This window comes from Lampris incognitus, chromosome 12, assembly GCF_029633865.1.
Source record: "Lampris incognitus isolate fLamInc1 chromosome 12, fLamInc1.hap2, whole genome shotgun sequence".
NCBI lineage: Eukaryota > Metazoa > Chordata > Actinopteri > Lampriformes > Lampridae > Lampris > Lampris incognitus.
The window spans coordinates 51482473-51501290 of record NC_079222.1 but is presented as its reverse complement, the minus strand read 5'-3'; the positions used below and the strand labels follow the sequence as shown (position 1 = coordinate 51501290).

At 45.2% G+C, this 18818-nt stretch overlaps 1 protein-coding gene across 2 annotated transcripts; it reads right to left on the bottom strand.

Annotated features, from left to right (window-relative positions):
- Positions 1 to 2054: 2054 nt before the first annotated feature.
- Positions 2055 to 17279, bottom strand: ntmt1 (N-terminal Xaa-Pro-Lys N-methyltransferase 1). 2 transcript variants are annotated; one of them, XM_056291028.1, is made up of 4 exons: positions 17155 to 17279; positions 3284 to 3443; positions 2875 to 3127; positions 2055 to 2692 (listed from the first exon to the last, which is right to left on the bottom strand). In XM_056291028.1, exons 2-4 carry the CDS (start codon positions 3440 to 3442, stop codon positions 2436 to 2438), a joined length of 669 nt encoding a protein of 222 aa, XP_056147003.1. In that variant the 5' UTR covers position 3443; positions 17155 to 17279; the 3' UTR covers positions 2055 to 2435. The 2 variants fall into 2 exon arrangements, with proteins under 2 accessions (XP_056147003.1, XP_056147001.1); XM_056291026.1 differs by having other exon boundaries at positions 17082 to 17172.
- Positions 17280 to 18818: the final 1539 nt, after the last annotated feature.

Here is an 18818-nt window from a genome sequence, read left to right as displayed (position 1 = left end):
CCATACTGACATGATAGCATCACGCAGTTGCTGCAGATTTGTTGGCTGCACATCCATGATGTGAATCTCCCGGTCCACCACATCCCAAAGGTGCTCTATTGGATTGAGATCTGGTGACTGTGGAGGCCATTTGAGTACAGTGAACTCATTGTCATGTTCAAGAAACCAGTCTGAGACGATTCGAGCTTTATGACATGGCGCGTTATCCTGCTGGAAGTAGCCATCAGAAGATGGGAACACTGTGGTCATAAAGGGATGGACATGGTCTGCAACAATACTCAGGTAGGCTGTGGCGTTGACACGATGCTCAATTGGTACTAAGGGGCCCAAAGTGTGCCAAGAAAATATCCCCCACACCATTACACCACCACCAGCAGCCTGAACCGTTGATACAAGGCAGGATGGATCCATGCTTTCATGTTGTTGACGCCAAATTCTGACCCTACCATCCGAATGTCGCAGCAGAAATCGAGACTCATCAGACCAGGCAACGTTTTTCCAATCTTCTATTGTCCAATTTTGGTGAGCCTGTGCGAATTGTAGCCTCAGTTTCCTGTTCTTAGCTGACAGGAGTGGCACCCGGTGTGGTCTTCTGCTGCTGTAGCCCATCTGCCTCAAGGTTCGACGTGTTGTGCGTTCAGAGAGGCTCTTCTGCATACCTCGGTTGTAATGAGTGGTTATTTGAGTTACTGTTGCCTTTCTATCAGCTCGAACCAGTCTGGCCATTCTCCTCTGATCTCTGGCATCAACAAGGCATTTTCGCCCACAGAACTGCCGCTCACTGGATATTCTCTCTTTTTCGGACCATTCTCTGTAAACCCTAGAGATGGTTGTGCGTGACAATCCCAGTAGATCAGCAGTTTCTGAAATACTCAGACCAGCCCGTCTGGCACCAACAACCCTGCCACGTTCAAAGTCACTTAAATCACCTTTCTTCCCCATTCTGATGCTCGGTTTGAACTGCAGCAGATCATCTTGACCATGTCTACATGCCTAAATGCATTGAGTTGCTGCCATGTGATTGGCTGATTAGAAATTTGCGTTAACGAGCAGTTGGACAGGTGTGCCTAATAAAGTGGCCGGTGAGTGTATGTGTAAGTGAGAGGGAGGACAGCAGAATAATGAGGATGCAAGGAGATGTGGTGAAAGTGGATGAGTTTAAATACTTGGGGTCAACTGTCCAAAGTAACAGAGAGTGCAGAGGAGAGGTGAAGAAGAGAGTGCAGGCAGGGTGGAGTGGGTGGAGAAGGGTGTCAGGAGTGATTTGTGACAGAATGGTACCAGCAAGAGTGAAAGGGAAGGTTTACAAGATGGTAGTGAGACCAGCTATGATGTTGTATGGTTTGGTAGCACTGTTTAAAAGACAGGAGATGGAGCTGGAGTTGGCAGAGTTGAAGATGCTAAGATTTTAATTGGGAGTGACAAACAAGGACTGGATAAAGGAACGAGTATATTAGAAGGACCTAGAGAAAGGGGGAAACCTTGTCTAGTAGATCTGTGTAGCACAAATTCTGAGGAGCCTGGATGTCAAGTTTTCACTAAACTTGTCCACTTAACTTGTCCAGCAGTGATTGTGGACAACGAGTGCTGACTGAAGTAAAACGTGTTAGTTCCTATCATGATTCATATATGTAGCTTGAAATATTTCATGTAAAGTGTCACATCAAAACGTTTTGTTAAAATGCAAAGTCTTTCAGAAGCAAAGGCTTATTTTATTGTTTTACTACGTATAGTTGTATCGAGTTATATTTTTTATATGAGAAGGTTTGAGATTATTACTTTAATGAGCATTGCTTTGACTGTTGCCTTTTCAATCCCTTGCAATCAGTGAAAGGACTGCCCACACAATGCATCAGCATCGCGTTGCATTGGATGGTTGCATCCTAGTGAAAAAATGCTGAGTTTCAATTCTCAATGTCCAACTCACACAGAAACTCTCATCTACTCCTTTTAAACAATATATAAATTGAGATTGTTTACAAATGTAGGTCTATGTTTTCATTGTCATCGTGAAATTAGAGAGAAGAGAGACAGGAGAAGAGAGATGGGCCAGGACAGGAGAGTGCTCTGCACGTTTTTATTGGGGTTCTTTTTGATATTGGAGGAAACCCATGTGAGCTTGGGGAGAACATTTCTACTCCACATAGAAAGATGCCTAGTTGAGCGATAACCCCATGAGCTCATGCAGAGTACACACAAACAGCATACTGACTGGAGAGAACATGCAAACTCTCCGGTATAGACCTAGACTTGTCGTCAATGAAAATAATTTATCAATTGGAAAAACACTCGACTTAACCCTGTGGAGCATGTAGCGTGGTGCAATGAACGCAACACTGATAGCAACGAAACACAATGCCGGCAGTGGAGCCGGGGGGTCAGCCCAACTCTATATTCCGTCCACTCACTTCATCCATTTTTTTTTTCCTTTTTATCTATCTGAGGGCCAGTGTGTGGACATTGTAGATCTCCTTTGGGAAATTCATTTGTTGCTCTTCATGGATGATTCGCAAGCCTGCCTGACGTACCAGGTTGCGCAATATGGCCATGTCTCTGCACACACTGCTGTCCACGACATCTGGCACCACACCCTCAAATGACACATTGTCTTTGACAACAATTAGACCATTGGGCCGTAGACCACTTTGGCAACGTCGAAGGAATTCCACCAGGTGCTCATCTGTCAGGTGGCCTAAAAGAAAGATGGTAAGCATATGCATCAAGCTACTACTGGCCAGTGTCATAGTCTAATTTTTTGATCATCACCAAGCACTGATTGGTTACAAGCAGTATCATGAACTGATGATACAGGGCTTTAACAAAAAAGTAGGCCAGTGCATTGTGGTGACTGGGCAGACTATGAGCCATACTCACCAATTACCCATTGAATCCAGATGACATCATAGCGTCCTTCCTCTGGCACAAAGTCCTGCAAGCCACAGCAAAAATACTTGGCTACACGTTTGCCGTCTTCAGCTAGGAAGGTTTTGGCTTTGTCCAGAAATTCCTGGGTCACATCAACCAGGTCCACAGTGCGGAAGAGTGGCAATAACAATCGTTTGGTAATGCGTCCTATACCTGCTCCGCAGTCCAGGGCACAGCTTGAGCCAGCTTTCCCTTCACCTTCCTATGTTTGGCAAATGAGTTTAGTGGGAAGACATTAGCTAGCCATAGAAGATTTGATTTAGACCTTTCATGTTATTCTTCACAAAACTGTTAAACTGAGATAGTTACTATAGACTTTTTCTAGTATCTGGCTAATCCTTCCAAAAGTGTGTCTTACACCAATAAATTTCTGCAGGAATGCCTTGGATCCATTGAGGTCAATGTTTGAGATGCTGCCATAGCCTCCCAGCATACCATCCACAGTTGGGGTAATATCCCGCCAGTACTTCTCTGCATTGGAGTAGAAGCTGTCCTTTTCATCCACTGTGTCACCCATCCTGTCATAATACAAAGAAAAGAGATTTCATTATTCAGCTGGGTAAAACTTAACCATTGCTATACTACACATTATGATATGCACCGACAAATATCAGATGCTTTAACAACCTTTTTGTACCATCTGTCGTTTTTTTCTTCTAAATCTTCCTTTAAATATCGGCATATCATTCTAATTTTGGTAATTGAATACCTACGGTACACAGTTTGATTTGCAAGCAAGCATCATTTAACAAGTATCACTGGATACTCTGAGACACTGACAGTTGATCACACCTGTAGATGACTACACACATGCGAGACAGTATGTTAAAGGCACATAGACTTGTGAACCCACCACAGTCAGGATGGTTCCAGGTTGGACAGACCATTCTTGTTTACCCGTGGGATTAAGACCACTCCTTTTATTTACAGTTTTAGATTGTTTCAAACCTGGCTGGTACAGACCCCCTACTAAAACACAGAAAAAATAAATGAAGACTAACCACATTGTTGAACAAGATCCTGTGATCTATAACCATGAACATAAGCACATTGCAATGTCTGAATTGTAGGTCTAGCTTTCTCTCCTAACCCACCTTATCTTTTCTAGCTAGAACATTCCACTCTCTTCATCAGTCTCCAACCTGAGCATTAAGTTTGACCCACACTTAGCCTTCCATTCCCATATCAAACAACTGCAAAACCTCCTTCTACCATCTCAAGAACATCTCCAAACTCCATCCAACCCTAAACCTATGGGACAGAGAGAAACTCATCCATGTCTTAATCTCCTCAAGGCCAGACTAATGCTATGCACACTTAATCAAGATCTCTGGCAGGAGTATCAAGATGCTTTACATCCAAAACAGCACTGCCAGGATCCTGACAAGAGTGTGAAAACACCAACACATCACACCAATCCTATACTCTGGACTGGCTCCATGTCGTTTCTAGGATCAAATATAAAACCCCTCTCGTGACTCATCAGTGTCACGGAACTGTTCATCACTTGCAGAACTGCTCATCCCCAAAACCTCCACCCACAGTCTGCAATTAAGGGGCAGCCTGCATCTCTGTTGAGCCAGGACCAGGCTCCAAACCATGGGGGATCAAGATTTCTGCGTAGCTGCACCTTGCGTGTGGAATGCTTTTCCTGACCTGCACCTGCAGGCTACACTGAATTTAATTACTTTTTAAAAAGGCCTTAAAACCTTCCTTTTGGACAAGGCATTTTCATAACCTTGTCTTTGTTTATGTGTTTGTTTATAGTCATCTTTGTAAAACATTTTCTTTTTTGGGGGGGCGGGATTTCCCCCCTTTTCTCCCCAATTATATCTGGCCAATTACCCCACTCTTCCAAGACATCCCAGTCTTTGCTCCACCCCCCCCCCTACCTATCCGGGGAGGGCTGCAGACTACCACGTGTCCTCCGATACATGTGGAGTCGCCAGCTGCTTATTTTCACCTGACAGTGAGGAGTTTCACCATGGAGCTGTAGCACGTGGGAGGACCATTTCCCCTAGTCCCTCCGCCCCCTGAACAGGTGCCCTGACCGACCAGAGGAGGTGCTAGTGCAGCGACCAGGACACATACCCAGATCCGGTTCACACCCGCAGACACTGCCATTACACCTACAGGAGCTTTTATGACACCCCATTTTAAATCCATATGCGTTAATATGGAGTTGGCCCCCCTTTGCAGCTATAACAGCTTCCACTCCTCTGGGAAGTCTTTCCACAAGATTTTGGAGTGTGTCTGTGGGAATGTTTGCCCATTCATCCAGAAGAGCATTTGTGAGGTCAGGCACTGATGTTGGACGAGAAGACCTGGCTCGCAATCTCAATTCTAGTTCATCCCAAAGGTGTTCGATGGGGTTGAGGTCAGGGCTCTGTGTGGGCCAGTCAAGTTGTTCCACACCAAACTCACCCAACCATGTCTTAATGGACCTTGCTTTTTGCACTGGGGCACAGTCATGCTGGAACAGAAAAGGGCCCTCCCCACACTGTTCCCACGAAGTTGGAAGCATAGAATTGTCCAAAGTGTCTTGGTATGCTGAAGCATTAAGATTTCCCTTCACTGGAACCAAGGGGCCAAGCCCAACCCCTGAAAAACAAACCCATACCATTATCCCTCCTCCACCAAACTGTACAGTTGGCACAATGCAATCAGGCAGGTAACGTTCTCCTGGCATCCGCCAAACCCAGACTCGTCCATCAGACTGCCTGACAGAGAAGCGTGATTCGTCAATCCACAGTGTGCTGTATACCATTCCATCTGACACTTGGCATTGTGCTCGGTGATGTAAGGCTTGCATGCAGTTGCTTGGCCATGGAAACCCATTCCATGAAGCTCCTGGTGCAGTTTTTGTGCTGATGTTAATGCCAGAGGAAGTTTGGAACTCTGCAGTTATTGAGTCAACAGAGCGGTGGCGACTTTTACACACTATGCGCCTCAGCACTCGTTGATGCCGCTGTGTGACTTTACGTGGTCTGCCACTTCGTGGCTGAGTTGCTGTTGTTCCTAAACGCTTCCACTTTTCAATAATACCACTTACAGTTGACCATGGAATATCTAGCAGGGAAGAAATTTCACAAACTGACTTATTGCAAAGGTGGCATCCTATGACAGTACCACGCTTGAATTCACTGAGCTCTTCAGAGCGACCCATTCTCTCACAAATGTTTGTAAATGCAGACTGCATGGCTAGCTGCTTGGTTGTATACACCTGTGGGAATGGGTCTGAATGAAACACCTGAATTCAATGATTAAGAGGTGTGTCCCAGTACTTGTGTACATATAGTGTATGTCTGTAGGGACGCCCGACCAAGCCGGAGGTAACACGGGGATTCAAACCGCCGATCCCCGTGTTGGTAGGCAACGGAACAGACTGCTATACTACCCGGATGCGCCCTGTAAAACATTTCTTTCTAAAAAGTGTTTCATTTTACCGCACATCTTTTAGCAGTAAATTTCAGAATAATTGTATGTACTTAGTGGTATAGTTAGATAGTAGTTATCAATTAAAAAGCCATAATGACCTAAAAATAGAGTCAATATACATGTGTTGCAATGTTAATTTGAAGACATTGCAAGAAGTTATTGGGTAAAGTTAGTAGTAAAGTTATTGGGTATAGTTAGCAACCTTGGTGTGATCCTTGATCCCACCCTCTCGCTTGAGCCACATATCCGCCAAATGGTCAAATCCTCCTTCTACCACTTTCGCAACATTGCAAAAATAAGATCCTCTCTCACACGCCCTGCTGCTGAGATACTGATCCATGCCTTCATCTCCTCCCGCCTTGATTACTGCAGCTCTATGGCATCAGTGCTAGCCCTATCAAGAAACTCCAATTGGTCCCGAACACATCCGCCCGACTTTTAACTTTCACCAAATCTTGGCACCACATCACCCCAGTCCTAAAAGACCTCCACTGGCTACCCATCTCCCACCGGATCAGTTACAAACTCCTGGTTCTTACTTATAAAGCTGTTCACAAACTGGTTCCCCCATACCTCTCCGATCTCCTCTCCCCCTACCAACCCTCTCGGTCCCTCAGATCCACCTCAGCCTCCCTTCTCTCTACCCCCAGGTCCAACCTCCGCAGCTTTGGTGACCGAGCCTTCACCAGAGCAGCTCCCAGGCTCTGGAACTCACTTCCCCAAATCATTAGAGACTCAGAATCCCTCCTGCTCTTCCAATCCCGTCTCAAGACACACCTCTTCTCCACTGCCTTCTCGTGCCCCCCCGGTCCTCTCGTCCACCCCTGGTCTGGGGCAGGCTGGGGACTGAGCGCTCGACCTGCATCTGTGTTTTATGTGATTTATGACGTTTGTTTTTCTTTCCCTTTATATCTGTCCGAATGGGAGATACTGCTGGCGTCGTGTGTGGCTGCCGCTTCTCCCTCTCGTAGCGCCCCTTCCCATCCACCCCTGTATGTCTGCCCCCCCCTTCCCATCCACCCCTGTATGTCTGCCCCCCCTTCTCATCCACCCCTGTATGTCTGCCCCCCCTTCCCATCCACCCCTGTATGTCTGTGTTATGTTCATCTGTCGTCTTGTTTCACTCCATTTATTGTAAAGCGACTTTTAGTACTAGAAAAGTGCTATATAAGATTGATTTATTATTATTATTAATTATGGAGAGTACAGCGATAGCAGGGCTGCACAAACACATTTTTTTTAGCTAGTAGCACTGGTGCTAAACGTTTAAATTTTTGTAGCACAGACAAAAATATGGCACTGATGTAAAAATGACAATAATTATCAAAGAAGGTTGAATCAGTTCATATGGACACAACGTTTATTGACAAATACGTTTAATCACTCGTCTAAGTGACACCGTCAGTCTAAACTGACAGCAGGTATCCCCACCCGTATAAAAAATACAGTAAAATACCATGCAATAACGATACAATAACGAATGAAACCAATGACCAGTTTCATATGCAAACATGGGTTTGACCATTAACTAGAGTTTCGAAGGCCACGGGTGCTGTTCACAGCGGATTTGGGAGTGTTTGCAAAGCAGCATTGTAAGATGGTGACAGATGTACTCTCAGATGTCCCGCTCGGTTCAGAGACGGCTGTTCCCTCTTAACAGAGACGGCTGTTCCCTCTTAACAGAGACGGCTGTTCCCTCTTAACAGAGACGGCTGTTCCCTCTTAACAGAGACGGCTGTTCCCTCTTAACAGAGATGGCCTCTTTGACTCCCCGTTCAAACTAGCGTTCCTCCCTATCAAGGATATGCACATCCTCATCCTTGAAAGAGTGTAAGTTTGTTTTGAAAAGTGCTGGGGTCTTTTACCATGAGCACCAGTGAGTTCTGGAAAGTGCTGGGGACTATGACAGGTTCGACATCTTCCCACCCTTTTCCAGTGGGCCGGCCACATCGTGTCGCTCGAGGGATGTACCTGGCCTTAAAGCTACACCTTCTACGTGTTACGATGCTGTCACGTCAACCTACGTAGCCTAAATGGATGACATAGTGGCTACATTGTGCTGCGTCATTCATTCTAGTGTTTTGCACTGATGTAAAAGAATAAAAAGTTTATGAAATCAGACATGTTTAAGTCTGTCAAGCACACCAGCATGTTTCCCAAACCCTGGGACCTTGGACCTCTGGGCCTCGCTATCCCAAGCCACAACTGCAGCACACGAAAAACAAGCAACGCTGACATCAGTGCCAACATGAACAACCTTGCCACTGGGTAGCACTCATCCACCGCCAGCCCCCAAACACGAGGACATTCGACACTAATAGCCAAGTGCAACCACAGTCCCTTTCCCAGAGGCGAATACAAGCCAAGGACCGAGTACCAACATTACTAGTGTTGTTTTTCCTGTCCCTGTGTTCCAATATGAACATCATCTATCTAGCCTTGCTATACGCAACGGTCTGTGACTGTACACTAGATGGCGCTATAGTTCTCTAATGGTTACCTGTAACACACACCCAGTTTAGCTAACGTTAGCTATCTACCACCAGCTACTTCCAGTAGCCTGTAGAGTTTAGCGGCTAATAGCTAGCATTGAAATAAACACCAACAGTTGAGCGAATACACACCGAACTTAGCTAACAGCAGCAACGTTTATTAATAAACCTGCCTTACCTTTAAATGGTCCTCTGAAAATGCCCCATGTAGCACGGCGTCCTTTTGTGTCCATAGTTATTTTAGTGACAAGATTTACACAAAAGTATTTATTTTTTTCCAAATACTAAGTTCGACTAACCACAGGCTTGCAAAAAAAAAAAGTGGTGGGGGACAAAATGGGCCATGCCAAAAAGTGGTGGGGACATGTCCCCAGTGTCCCCAGCATAACTGACACCTCCTGTGTTGTGTCATCCTCTTGGCCAGCATCTGTTTAGTTTCCCCGATGTACAAGTCACGGCAGTCCTCCTGGCACTTAACACCGTGCACTATACTGCTCTGTTTGTGGCAGGGGACGTGATCCTTGGGGTGGACCAACTTCTGCCCCCTGTATGTGAAGTACATGGGCTGAAGATACAGCTTCAGGAGCAGACACACTTGGTCAGTGTTAAGGGTGGTCCTATTGCTAAGGCTGGGGTCGTTTTGTAATTTCATACGGACTACCTCCACTGCTGCATCAACAGGAATACGTGAAGAGAGACTTAACATCATAAGAGACCGTTGTTTCATCCCTCTCCATAATGATGTCCCTCACCTTATCCACAACATCCATAGTGTTCTGCATGTGATGTTCATTACTGCCTGCCAACAGGTTAAGAACAGATGCCAGAAACTTAGAGATGTCATAGGCCACTGAGTTAATCATACAAACAATAGGCCGTAATGGCACATCCTGTTTATGTATCATAGGTAAACCATACAGACTAGTCTGTAGTAGGGTGGTACAAAATGTATCTGTGGTACAACATTTCTGTCAATAGCATTGCCCTGTTCTAACAGCTTCAGACAATCTATCATCTTTTACTTATCAGGAAATACTACTTTTACACAGACATCGGTTAAGCATCGGATATCAGCAAGTGTTTTCAGCGATTTACTACAAGGGTGTGCCCCACTCTGCTCCTGAGTCACGGCGAGACATAGCCTGGCTTTTTTTCTTTTCTTAAACAAAATTACAAAAAACTGCACAAACAAGAGAAATGGTGAAACTAAAGAAGTGTTCAGCTACAGAAGAGGAAATCACGGAGATGAAGAATTCACTCAACTTTCTGTCAGCGGACGTCACGAGGCTGATGATGCAGAAACAGATTACAGAACTAACGAGTGACGAAGAGCTGAGAAACAGAATGACGAGAAAGAAAAGACGGTCGCCCAGTTGGAGTACAGTCTGGAAGGCCTAGAGAAATATACTCGCATGAACAACCTAATAATCAGCGGATTGGAGACTAGGTCATACACCAGGGTGGTGGCTCCGAACGGGGCGGTGCGCACCGAAACCGAGCTGGATCCTCTGGAGCAACAGGTAACTGATTTGTTTGCTAAACAAGGCATCTCTGTGGACAACTGTATCGAAGCGTAACATGCATGGATAAGTGGACACGTTAGCCCTTGGCTGACGGGTCGGACCCTTTAGTCGAGCGGTTAGCAATGTCTCCCGCGGTGCGGGAGATATGGGTTCGCGTCCCGGCTGCGGCAGTTCCTGTGGTTGTCTCCCAACTTTACTACAGTGTCACCCTCTCCCAAGAAAAGGTAAGGACAAACCAGCATGATAATCCGATTTACGAACAGAAGAACAAAACTGCATCGCTAAAACAAGGAAGGAAGCTGAAGGGAACCAATGTCTACGTGACTGAGCACTGACCAAGAAAAACGCGAACATTGCCAGCAAAGTTTGCTTGCTAAGGAAGCAGAAAAACATTCAATCGACGTGGACAACAAACTTTTTTCATTTGTTTTCATCAAGCTTAACGGAAGACCAGAGGAAGCAAATGTGCTCTGCATCAGAGAGATCGTAGAACTGGACAAGTACCAGTAACTACAAGTAAGCAAAGTAATCAACATGTTTGACTCTGTACTGTATTGGACTATTGGACACTTAAACACCTTGAACAAGACATCAACCCTGACATTAACTTCTTCCATAATCTAAACAATAATTGTTCTCACACTAAAGAACTATTTAACAAAAATATGAATTCAGAGAATGGTTTGTCAATCTGCTTTAACAGTAGAAGTCTATGTGCAAACTTTTAAAACATAAAAGAATATTTAAATCTATTCAAGAAACCGTTCAATATCATAGTGATACCTGAGACTTGGCTCAACAATGAGAAAGGGGTGGATTTAAGATGGATGAATATGACTTAAATTACATGAACAGGAAGGACAAGAAAGCGGGCGGCGTGGTTCTCTATGTAGACAGAAACCTCAGTTATAAGGTAGTAGAAGACATGTCTACAACTATTGATGATGTAATGGAATGCATTACCATTGAAATTTACATGGAAAAAGGAAACATGTATTGTTAGTTGTGTACAGAGCACCTAGATCCAGCATTGAAATATTTAAGGGAAGGATGGAAGAAACGTTTGCTCGGTTTGATCAGAAGGTTATGTTTATTTGTGAGGATTTTAATGCAGATTTGCTGACTCCCAACAAGCACAAATTGACTGACGAGTATATCAATGCAATGTATAACGTGAATTTTTATCCAACGATCTCAAATCCAAGCAGAATAACATCTCACTGTGCCACTCTATTAGACAACATATTCTTAAATAACATGGACAACAACATAGTGAGTAGGCTGTTAACGAATGATATAAGTGACCATTGCCCGTTTTTTGTTATCTATGGCTGTGAAGGCTAAGGAAGACAATATGATTAAATACAGGAGAGTGAGAACGGAGGAAGCCATGGGTGCAGTTAGAAATTAATTATAAGAACAAAACTGGAAAAAAGTATACGAGGAAAATGACATTGACAAAGCCTGTGTAATACATTTGTCAGTGTATTTATAACACTACATGACAAAAACTGCCCAATAAAACAACACAGTAGGAAACAAACCTACGAGGACAGACCGTGGATTACAAAGGGACAGCCAAATGCCTGTAAAAAAAAAAGAATGCTCTTTATAGACAGTTCATAAAGTAGAGGCAGAAAATAGATACAAAAGATATAAAGAATGAGTTAATTAATATTATGACAATGTGCAAGAAAGAATATTATAACAAAATATTAGAGGAAAACAAAAACAATATCAAGGGCACATGGAGAGTATTAAATAGCATTATTAGAAATGGATCAACAAACACAAGTTACCCCCAGTATTTCCTGGACAGCGATAAAACTATAAACAATATGAATGATGTGGTAACTGGGTTTAACAATTTTTTTGCAAATGTGAGACCAAAACTGGCAGAAGAAATAGATGACCCACGGCCAAAAGAGGTGGAGGCTATTGAGGATTATGGAGATAGAAATCAAAGCTCAATCTTTCTGAGAGCTGTAGAAGGAAAGGAAATCATTGATATTGTTAACAAGAGTAAGAACAAAATGTCGACTGACTGGAATGGAACTCATATGACTTTAGTTAAGAAAGTCATTGATGGTATTGTAAACCCACTGACTTACATCTGCAACTTGTCTTTCAAAATGGGTACATTTCCATGTAAGGTGAAAATTGCTGAAGTTAGCCCACTATATAAAGCTGGGGATAGACATCACTTTACCAATTACAGGCCTGTGTCTTGTTCCTTATACGATGTGAGGGTCTAAGGACAGGGTGTTGTGTTGCTGTAATGTCCCATGAGGCAAATTTGTAGTTTGTGATATTGGGCTATACAAATAAAATTGACTTGACTTGATATTTTGATCTTTTGAATTGAAAAAGCTATTGACAATATAAACAGGAAATCATCGCAATTAAGGCAATAGAACTGACCACTGTCCTGAGGGATGTCAAGATGAGAAGGGCTTTATTCACAAACTAAAAGCTGTGAAAGTTGTAAGAACCTTAACCCCAATAAGCAGCCTGCAGGCCGGACCTGGCCCACGAGAGACAAATGCCCACGCCGAGCCATTGGCACTGACGCACCTGTCATGATGTGAAATAAAGTGCGCAACATATGAAATAAAGTGCTGCTGCTCTACTTGATTTTGACCTCACCGCACACTGTGCGCTTGACCTATGCCACAGAACGAGTATAAAATAAGACGTACTCCACACTCTCTAGGGTCCTGGACTAGACAGAGCCACTCACCAGCTAAGTCACAGATAATCAATAACTGTCCTAAACCAAGAACGTGGCCCTCACAAAAAAGCAGACAGTCGACCAGGAAAACCATCAGTTCAAATCTGACTGGACTGATCAGTTTTGATTTATCTTACTGGACCACGCCAATGCCAAATCGACATGCTTGATGTGCATGCAGACCGTAGCTGTCTGCACAGCAGATAATCTCAAGCGGCACTTCAACACTATGTATGCTGCCAGCTTTAATGCCAACTACCCTACAGAATCAGATCACCACAAACAAAAATAGCAAATATGATAACATCATACAAGCACTTCGTTTCTACTATCTGTAAATTAACATCGGCACAAGAGTGCAACAGCTGCATCACTACATGTTTCATGGCACCTTGCTAAAGCTAAGAAGCCATTCACTGATGCTGAGTTGATTAAAATGTGTGCAACTGATATGGTTGGTGAAGTTTTAAATCATGATGAGAAAAACAAGAAAACGGTTGCGGGGCTATTAAAGCAGGTGCCATTGTCAGCTAACAAAGCAACAACAAGAGTAGAACTTTTAGTGGAGGGGTGTTTCTCCAGTCTACTCACTGAAACCAGAAGCCATATCACTAGCCATAGACTCGTCCTGTGTCACCTTTTGAAATCCTCACAGGCTAACTATTGTGATTGTCGGTCCTGTTGTATTGGTTTTTGATTCTCTATAAGATAACAATGTTGTAACAGCTGTTGCATTCTCATCCACCACCTTTCACCCTCACCACAGCCAAATTGCCAGATGTGCGGATGACAGGAGATTAATGTCTTTATTTGTGCAGGGGAGATACATGTGAAAGAGATAGCTGTTTACTGACCATTAACCCTGCAGTTCACCCTGGTCAGCCAGACAAAGTTCATTGGTCATGGATAAACAGTAATCACTTTCAGGTGAACATGTGGAACAAGATACTGTAAAGTGTTGGTCACAGACCAACCTACAGCTGAGGGTTTGAAACAGTCCGCAGTCTGGTGCCAAAAAGATGGAAAATCCACATGCCGTATAGATGCAGATTGGCGACCAGGGCATCAATCACAAATATGTAAAGATATTGCTAAACCCACAGGAGCAACTCAGACTGTTGAAACCCCTCTAATGCATGTAAGATGCCTTGATACCTATAGGGAAAATCTAGCTATAACTATGATGAAAGAATGGGCCACCACTCATAACTTTACTAATTGCTGGATTTCTCAACAATTACCTACGTCGTCTCAATCACCCATGGTAGCTCCAGTGCCATTGTCTACAGCAGACTGGAGCGCACAGTCACATGTGAGGACTAGGAGAGGTCCTCTGTGATGTGAACCCCCAGGAACTACTGACTCTCTCCACGTCCATACCATTGATGGTCAGAGGGGTATGGTGGGCGCTGGTCTTTCTAAAGTCACCAATAACCTCCTTAGTTTTCTCTATATTTAGAAAGGGGTTGTTTTTGCACCTTGCCGCCAGTTGATCCACCTCAGGTCTGTATGATGATTCATCGTTGTGGCTGATGAGAACCTACCACTGTAGTATCATCAGCAAACTTTATAATGAAGGTGGAGATGGATGATGCTGTGCAGTTTTGAGTCAGCAGGGTGATCAAGAGTGGACTGAGCACACAACTATGTGGAGCACCGGTGCTCAGTGTGATGGTCCTGGAGGTGATCTTGCCAATTTGCACTGACTGTGGCCTCCCCATGAGGATGTGCAGCACCCAATTGCAGATGGGGGTGTTAAGGCCCAGCTGGCTCAGCTTTCTGATCAGGTGTTGTGGTATGATTGTGTTAAAAGCTGAGCTGAAGTCAATGAACAACTTCATCACATAGCTTTTCTTTCTGTCCAGGTGGGACAGGGCTGGATGAAGAGAGGGCTGGATGGAGAGGTTATGGCATCTTCTGTGGAGTGGTTGGCATGATATGCAAACTGAAGGGGTCCAGATTGGAGGGGAGGCTGGACTTGATGGACTTCATGACCAGCCTCTCAAAGCACTTCATGATGATGGGAGTCAGTGCAATGGGGCGGTAGTTATTGTGGCAGAACACAGGGGACTTCTTTGGCACTGGTATGATGGTGGTAGACTTGAAACATGTAGGGGTGACTGCCTGGGATAGCGAGATGTTGAATCTGTCAGCAAGGACATCTGCCAGCTGCTCAGCACAGTCCCTGATGGCTTGGCCTGGGATTCCGTCTGGACCCGCAGCTTTCTGTGGGTTGACTCTGGAGAGGGTCTTTCTCATGTCATCTGCGGTCACCTGCAGAACCTGGTCATCCATCAGGGATGTAGTCTTCACCACTGGCACATTGTTCAGTTTCTCATATCATGCGTAGAAATCATTCAGGCTTCATGAAGCCTCTTGGATGAGAGGCGAAACGTCTTCACGGACATATACCAAGTCCAGTTGCACTTGATTCAATTCCTTTGGATACTCTGAGGCATTGGTGCATGGGGGCAAGTACACGGCCACAATAACGACAATAGTGAATTCTCTCGGCAGATACTATGTCCGGCACTTGACAATTGTGAACTCCACGAGTGGAGAGCAGTGTTTGGAGACCATCACAGCGTTTGCACACCATTCCTTGTTAATGTAAACACACGAGCCACCACCACAGGTTTTACCTGACAAAGATAATGCTCTGTTGGCTCAGTAGCATGCTAGCCCATCTAGCTGTATGGCTGTGTCCAGAATGTTGCTTTGAAGCCAGGTTTCAGTGAAGACAAAAATACAACCGTTCTTACGCTGGGATGTCCGTCCAAGCCGTACGCAGTCCAGTTTATTTTCCAGACAGCGTACGTTTGCAAGTAAAATGGACGGGAGACCTGGTCTGGAGGGGTTAGCCTTTAGCTTAGCATGGATGCCTCCGCGCACGCCGCGCTTCTGGGTCCTCTTGCACCGCCTCCAGCGCTTTCTCAAGGGGGTAGCCACAGGAGGCTGTCCTGTAGCGATGGGGCCTAGGTCGCGTGGCAAGATCACCCAAATAAGCTGGTATTGCATGTGATCATGTTTCCAATGTCCACAAGTTTCTTACAGTTGTAATTGTGTTTCCCAGTAGAGTTGACGTTCTGGTTCTAGTTCTAGTTGACGTTCTAGTAGATCTTTTGAATTGATAAGACTATTGAAAAAAAACACAAGTAATAGTCATAAATTGGGGATTATTGAACTGATTTCTGGTTTAGATTTTTTTTAACAGCCAGTAAAGCTCACAAACTAGAAGTGAAATAGTAAAGAGGTGGTTTGAAGTTGATATGTTGAAAACTGACAGCTATTAGAAAAGCCAATGTCAATATATAATGGCCATTATGTCATATATCAAACATAGGCTAGTGGCAATCCAATGACTCTGAAAGGTAGAGGGACAGTCATTAACCACAGAATAATTTAAAAGTTAAAAGTTATTGCAAGTTGAATACACGTTAATAGCACTTTTATGACGGTCCCTACGCCCTGCGGTGGAGAAGCGCTGCTTAGACTGGAGGAATCTCAGCAGTTGAGTCCGGTCATGGGGACTCGGCATGTGCAGAGACAGAGAGTTTCACAGAGAGAAGCGCTTCTCTCGACAAACGCTGTGCCCTGGTGTCCGGATCCAACTCTGGGAGCTGTTTCTTGCCTGGATTATTGAGCATGCATAAGCACAAGAACAGAAACTCAACCAAGTTAATTTGGGGTCCCGTCACAGCCGCGGAGGCTGCTGAGTGGAACAGAGCTGTGGGACACGGGCAGCGTGTCCCCCCCTCCCCCTCCCCCCCTCTACGATGTGAAGCTAACCCGACAACGACCGGTCCGGGTTACATGACGCCGCGGAGGTTAGCAGGGGGGACTAGTTTCACACGTGTTGGACTGGGTAGCGTAGACCAAAAACTTACCTATTTGTATTTCAGGTCAAGAATAAATGTAGGTTTTAAACTGGGAAAATTTCAACAAGCAGGTTTTACAATGAATTCCACTTACCTTGCCTTAACCCCGAACCCCACGCCTTCTCCCCCGTGTTATATGTCCACTGTCCGGGGCTTTAGTTACTTACCTACTATTTAAGTAGTTCTATCCATGACGGGACCTCGGCCCTGACGTCACTTCCTGGTATGGCGCTCTGACAGGAAGTGACGACCGCTACTGCTTCACGCTCCTTAAAGGACCGTCAATAGGTCCGGACGCAAGCGAGCCGTCACCGACGAGACACATAGATATAGAACGAACTGGATCAGAAACGGTTCCGAACGGAGACGGCGCACCCAGCCATTTCCTGTGTCTGTGTGTGTCTTAGTAGTTTTTGTTTTATGTATTTTTCTAAATGTTCTTACGGAGTGCATGTCTGGGTCGTATGCACCATTGACGTCTGCTTATTCTTGGTACACGACATTAGGATGGGAGTTTTCTTTCATGTGTTTTGATGTGTTTCTTCTTCTTCTTCCTCCTCCTTTTGCTCTTATTGTGCACGGCAGGTGAGTTCGTGTTGTGCAGCACGTCTGTGAAGGTTCCCGTTCATCCAGGTCGTCATGGTTCTCCAGAGGAACTAAATCAAGTGCAGCTGGACTTGGTATATATCCGTGAAGGCACGAAGTGAGCAAGCCTCTGGGATGAGAGGCGAGACGTCTTCACGGATATATACCAAGTCCAGCTGCACCTTATTCACCTCCTTTGGATATTGTGCAGCACAACTTGCATTGCGTGTGAACTACACAGTACAATGGCAACTGAGTTGGAAACGTGTGGTAGCTGAATTAATTTCAGAGGAGGTGAGAGGGGGCAGGAGAAATACGTGTGCGCGTCCTCCTACTGCTTTTCCAACAAGTAACACATAACCCGGTGCATACGGGGATTTGCTCGCCGACTTTGATGTGTGGATTTGTTGGTCACTTCAGGTTGTTGCCGATGGTTTCTCTGCATGTGGCACGCTGCTGCTCATTGGCCCGTTGCAGCTGGATCATGTGTCATGTGGGCCCCGCCCCCTGCCCCGCCCCTGCAGGAGCCGCGCGGCAGCTCCCCGGGGAGTGGACGTCAGAACGCACCGGTCTTTCCGCCCCGTAGTCACCGAAGTAGATAGTGGACCCATTTCTCCACAAAGCACATATCTGCCTAACATTCTGACCTTACATTGGCCTTTTTTCAGACGGACAAATAAGGGGGAAATGAACTCTGTGCGAAACCCGTCTCTGTCTCAGCAAAACACTCTCGCGAGATCTGGCAACAGACACGCGCTAGTGCCGGACCGTAGGTCTGGTTTCACCGCGGTCGCTGTCCGGCAGGACAAGCAGGCCTTTAAAGGCTCTCACAGGTGAAACCATGGACTAAAGGTGAAAACTGAAATAAAACTTGCGTTTCTTTGCTTAGTAATACTATTGTGTTTATTTTACTGCAAACTGTGAAGTCTTCATAAAGCTAAAAGGAGCATCAGATGAGAAGGGTCTTGAAACATTCCAGAGTGTCCAGCAACACAACAGGTTTCAGCACACCAGTCACTCACACGTGCAAAGTAACCCGTCACACACGACGCGGCCCGTGCAGGGACGAGGCCGACCCGTGCAGGGTCTCTGTGCACACGTGGACGCGTCTCAGCGTAAATTAGCCCTGTTCAGAGAAGACTTCCCCTCTGACCGACCATCCAAACCTGGCACACTAACCTGCCTGTGAAGAGACGCGCAAAGATGTCCCCGGATGTGAGCAGACGTGTCTGAAGTGCGGAGCAGA

Bases quoted from the DNA above. Each gene is read 5' to 3' on its own strand.
- ntmt1 (XM_056291028.1), bottom strand. From the start codon at position 3,442: ATGGGTGACACAGTGGATGAAAAGGACAGCTTCTACTCCAATGCAGAG. The intron at 3,128-3,283 runs GTAAGACACACT...TGCCAAACATAG, and splicing joins TCCTGCAGAAATTTATTGGT to GAAGGTGAAGGGAAAGCTGG. The intron at 2,693-2,874 runs GTGAGTATGGCT...TCTTTCTTTTAG, and splicing joins CTGGATTCAATGGGTAATTG to GCCACCTGACAGATGAGCAC.